The sequence below is a fragment of the Corvus brachyrhynchos genome, unplaced genomic scaffold (assembly GCF_000691975.1).
Source record: "Corvus brachyrhynchos isolate BGI_N302 unplaced genomic scaffold, ASM69197v1 scaffold308, whole genome shotgun sequence".
Lineage (NCBI taxonomy): Eukaryota > Metazoa > Chordata > Aves > Passeriformes > Corvidae > Corvus > Corvus brachyrhynchos.
In genome coordinates this window covers 11,889-16,843 of record NW_008239538.1, presented here as the reverse complement: position 1 = coordinate 16,843, position 4,955 = coordinate 11,889, and the positions used below count along the sequence as shown (strand labels likewise).

At 64.6% G+C, this 4,955-nt stretch overlaps 2 protein-coding genes across 2 annotated transcripts in view; both read left to right on the top strand.

The window, feature by feature from the left end:
- LOC103620437 (microtubule-actin cross-linking factor 1-like) overlaps nt 1-2,586 on the top strand; it is a 13,197-nt gene extending 10,611 nt beyond the window's left edge. Inside the window, exon 16 of the mRNA XM_017741211.1 lies at nt 2,521-2,586. Coding sequence (XP_017596700.1) covers nt 2,521-2,586 — 66 coding nt within the window. The remainder of the gene's footprint in view (nt 1-2,520) is intronic.
- Nucleotides 2,587-4,660: 2,074 nt separating this feature from the next.
- Nucleotides 4,661-4,955, top strand: part of LOC103620435 (epiplakin) — a gene marked incomplete at its 3' end in the record, with an annotated part of 12,178 nt that continues 11,883 nt past the window's right edge. Inside the window, exon 1 of the mRNA XM_017741210.1 lies at nt 4,661-4,756. The remainder of the gene's footprint in view (nt 4,757-4,955) is intronic.

Below are 4,955 nucleotides of genomic sequence, written 5' to 3'. Positions count from 1 at the left end.
CCTCAGCCCTGAGGGCACCGGGAATGTCTGCGTGGTCCCCAGCCAGCGTGGATCTGGCAGCTGTGCATCCATCACCTGCATGCCCCGTCCCAGTTGGAATGTCTGGGGGACAGCTGGGATGGGCCCAGCTGCCTGTCAGGATGGGATGGGGTGTCTGGAGGCACTGGCTGTGTCCCCACTCCAAGAGCTGGGGGACACCTTGAGCATGGGGACTGTCCCCAGGCATTGCAGCACCACGACCCTTGCCTGGCACCTCCCCGCCTTGGAGGAGTCCCAGACCCCATGCACGAGGGCTGTGGCTGTTCTCTTTGGTCCCCCATCAGCACTGCCTGGCTGCCCCCTCCCAATCTCGGTCCCTTTGGTCACCAGGCCATGTCCTCATGGCTTCCAGTCCCTTTTTTGCACTGTTTCACCCTAAAACCCTCTGTCCACTCATTTTCTTCTGAATAAACACAGAGCCAAAGGGTCCAGGACTGGAATTGTGCCTGTGCCGGGCACATCTCTGGCCACGCACAGAGGAGCCCCATGAATGCCCTGGCACAGGTCAGGATGCCTTGCCCGGCACTGCCGCAGCCCCCCAAGAGCAGGGCTGAGCCTGTGGCTCTCCGTGGCACATCTGCCAGCACATCCCGGGACAATCCTGCAGCGCTGCCGGCGCAGGCTGGAACCGCCAGTACAAGTTGCGTTGCACATTCCGATGCCTATGGAAATCTCATCCACCCCTCCCAGCTGGGACAATGTGCCTGGCACCACCGGCATCACCGGCACTGCGGCTTGTGTCAGCCGCATCCTGAGCCCCAGGCAACGGCGCTGGCTTGGGAAGCAAAGACGACAGGCATGCGGTGGCTGGGCCCACACCAAACTGTTTTGTGTTTTTGCTGCAGTGCAGCCCCTGGGGGTGCAGCAAGGCTGGCACTGATACAATGGACAGACACACCCACGCGGAGCGCAGGAATGGGCACACAGGAACTGCACCCACTGAAACTTCACCATCCTCAGGGAGAGGAGGTGGGGAGCAGGGATGCACTGGGAGAGCCTCCGTGGCTCTCCGTGGTTGGTGTCTGCAGCATATGCTGAGTTTGAGGGATCACATTGCCAGGGCAGCAGGTGAGCAGGAGGTAGCAGTGGGGAGTGGGGCTGGACACTCGGCCCCAGGTGGGACCACCATGGTTGGGTGCTCAGCTGTGAGCCCCCGAGTCCCACAGCCCCGCTCATGGGTTGAAGCAGCTGTCCCAGAGCTGGCTGACCCCACTGCAGGGAACCAGAGGCAGGTGCTGCCCTGTTGCCCAGCCACCCCAGCACTCACCCTGGCTGTGGGAACCCTGGCAGGGGAACATGGCCTGCCTGACATCCCGTTCCACACACCCCACGCAGCCAGCCCAGACCTGGCTGGAGCCACTCATTTCATCCCACCCAACAGAGCCTGGGTCCACCTTGGGGATGAGTGGCCGTGCCCCAGGGCAGGGGACTGGCAAAGGGGAGAGCACTCAGGTGTGTCCCCCCAGACACCTCTGATCCTCTCTCTGGGGTGTGAAGAGAACCGGTGCCAGGGCAGCTCCCCCAGCCCCGAGGCACCGCCCAGCTTGTGCCACTCTGCTCCTGGCTTTCCTGCCCTCAGCACAGCTGTGTCCCAGGCTGCTCCATCTCCCACCCGCAGGCATCGGGCTCTCCTGCCTGCAGCTTGCACCCACCCACATCCTGGGTGAAGCCTTTGCCCGGTGCCTTGGGCTAGTGTGGCTAGGGAAGGAATGAGAGCTACAGGCTGGAGCCCTCCAGGCCCCATCCTGCCCTATGGAAACCACTATCCAGGCACAGGGCCGGGACGGTGGTGGGGCTGGAGGCAATGGCGTGTTGGCAATGGAGGCTGGCAGGGCTGGAGGCCCCAGGGCTGTGTGGCTTGGCATCAACACCATCTCTGATCTCAGCTGGGGCCAGCTTGTGTCCAAGCACATGCGTGTGAGTGTGTGGAGCCACTTGCACGGCAAATGTGTGTGAGCATCTGAGCTCACTTGTACGTGAGGTTGTGGGCACCAGTGCTGGGCATCGAAGCCCCAGCGGGCACCTCCCGGTGCTGAGCTCAGCGTCTGACCCCAGCCCCAGTGACGGCTGTGCTCCTGCTCTGCCTCTGCCCTTCCCCAGCATCTGCCCCGAGGGATGGGGAGTGTGGCGACTCACACCCAAGCCGGCCCATCCTCCTTGTGCTGCCACCGCCACTCCGCCGGTGCCACCAGCAGCACACTGACCCCCCCCAGAGCTGGGGCCTGTGCACTTTGCTGCTGGTCCTTGGGCTGTCCGTGAGCCTGGGCTGACAGCAGCTGGGACACACAGACATGGCATAGGGGACTCGTGCTGCCTGGTGATGCAGCGAGCACCAGGGGCTGCGCTGGGGGCATTGGATGGGATGTCCCTGCGTATGGGAGCTCGGCCAGTGGCAGCAGTTTGTGGTGGGTGGAGTGGCTGCTATTGGGACCCCTCACTGGCTCTGCCAGCTCCGCCCAAGCTCCCGCCACTCCTGCTCAGACCCAGCGCCTTCCCCACAGCCCCTGCTGGCAGCTGGGCATGGCAACTCTGCCAGCGCACCCGTGACACCCGGCTCAGTTGGCCACCAACCCAGCACGGGGGGTTTCCACTGTAGGACAACTCCTCCAACACAGAGTGACCACATCCCAGCGCCTCTGGGCTCCCCCCTCCCCACAGCCATTGTCCCTGTGGCCCCACAGCCTGGCTGGCATGGCAGGGGTGTCACCGAGGCTCCGGGAGCTGTGGCTGCCCACAGGCAGGGAAGAGGTGCCCAGGCTGGTCGCTCCTCGTCCTTGTCGGCAGCCGAGGAGCTTTGATGAAGCTGTGCGTGCTTTGGTTGGATTTGCCCACATCGCAGCTGCTCATTACGGCTCATTAACACCACAGCCCTTTCCCGCCGCCACGGGCAACAACAGTCACCCTGCACTGGCTGGGGGAGTGTTGCAGGGCAGAGCATGGCCCAGTATGGCCCAGCACAGTGCACTGGGTCCTGTGTGCAAAGCTGTGCTGCCCCAATAGGCACCTGAGGTCTCCTCCTGCCTGTCCCTTCAGCCCGGCAGAGAGGCCATGCCCCCATCAGCCGTGCCCATCTCGCCGGTCACTGGCCACCATGTCCATGCCTGGTCCCGCTGCAGCCCCGGGGCTGGCTGGACGCCCAGCATGGGTCACAGGGCCGCAGGGCAGCTGCAGAGAGGCTCTGCTGGTCCCCGCCCTGCTGGAGATGAGCGGCTCAGCGCCTCGGCAGCAGAAGTTCCGTGGTGCCCGTGCCGAGCCCTCTGTGGTGGCGGCGAACACTTAAGCGCTGTTTGCCGATGGATTAAAGCTCCTCAGCACCTCTCATGAGCAGCACCTCCGCCAACGCCTGGGCAGCCGTCGGAAACTTGTGCCAGTTTCTGGGACACAGCAGCCCCTCCATGGCCCATAGGAGCAGGGATGAGCACGGTGGCAGCCACCGGCCCCGCCGGGGAGGACGCAGTCCCTGCCGCTCTCACCGGCCCTGCTGGTGCTGCCCCTGTTCAGACATCACCCCACAAGTCCAGGGCATTGTGCCAGCCAGTGCCTCTCTTGATTCGGCAGCTCTGGGTGCTCCAGGTGACCCTGCTCAGGTTCCTTCGCCCTCCTGAACCACCAGCTTGGCACTGCCGAAGCAGGGGGCACACAGGGGCCACCCTGCCCAGGTGTTTGGCAGTGCCATTCCAATGGGAATGCCCCTCCACCTGGAGTGCACCACCACTGCCAGGACTGGCTGCACCCACAGCGGGCACCAGGGCTCCGTGCCCACTGGACCGCATCGTGCGGCATCGTGGGCTCACCCAGCCAGCCCCGTGCCTGGATACCGGCACCTCTCCAGATAACACACTCCCACACACCATAAACATCTTGCCCAAGTGCTGCATCCCTCCCGCAGCACCTCGCCCTGCAGGGTGGGACTGGAAGAGGCTGTGGCATGACCCCCCTGCCCCAGTGGCTCCAAAGGCCTCTTTACCCTGTGTGGTACCCGCTGCTCTCACAGGGCCCACCAAGTACCTGTGGCACTGGGGAGAGGGCTCAGGGTGCTCAGAGGGGAGCAGGAGCAGGATGTGGAGCTGGCTGCAGGGTCTGGAGAGAGGGTGTGGAGCTGGTAACAGAGGCAGGGCAGGGGTGTTTGGGTGACTCAAGCAGCAACAGGATGGTTTGGGCATGTTTTGGGTAATTCAGGCTTCATGCACATCCAGGGGTGTGGGCAAGACTGGGGGGAGCAGGGAAGGATCCCTCCTCTACCCCAGCTGCCGTGGTGCTGGGTTTAGGCCTACACTGGGGGTCTGTCAGCCCTGCAGGTGCAGCCTGGCCAATTCAGAGAGGCACAGGGGCACTGCTGGCAGTGGGGGGGGGTTGGGGGGGTGATGGAGAGAAGGATGAGGAGCTGCTGGGGATGAAGGCAGTGCTGACCCTGGGGAGGAAGGTCTCTGCTCTTCACTCTCACCTCCTCTGTGGAGGGCACAGCCCACCGGAACAGGGCCACCTTCTGCACCTCAGCCCTTTTGGGACCAGTGAACCCCTGCAAGGAGGGACCCCAGCTCCCAGAGGGAGCTGTGGGGAGGGCTGGCCCGAGAGTTTCTGGGAGGGCTGGGCTGCTGTGTCATCCCCAGGGGCGGGGAAGGGCCAGGTTTTAAACGTGCTCTGGTCCCGGCCAGGAAGCAGCAGTGGAACTCCGGGCACCTGCCAGAGGAGCCCGTTGTGTGACCGCCGTGCACAGGTAGGAGAGCTCGGGCGGAGCGGACCCTGGCTGGGCACCACGGGCCCCCCGTGCCGGGGGCTGCAGGGGATAGAAGCGCTCCCTCGATCCCCGGTATGGGAGGAATGCAGCAGCACTGCCGGTGCCGGGGTGGGACCGTGGGCGTAGGGCAGCAGCCGCACGGGGCTGTGGCACCCTGGGCACTGCCGGCCGTCCTGCG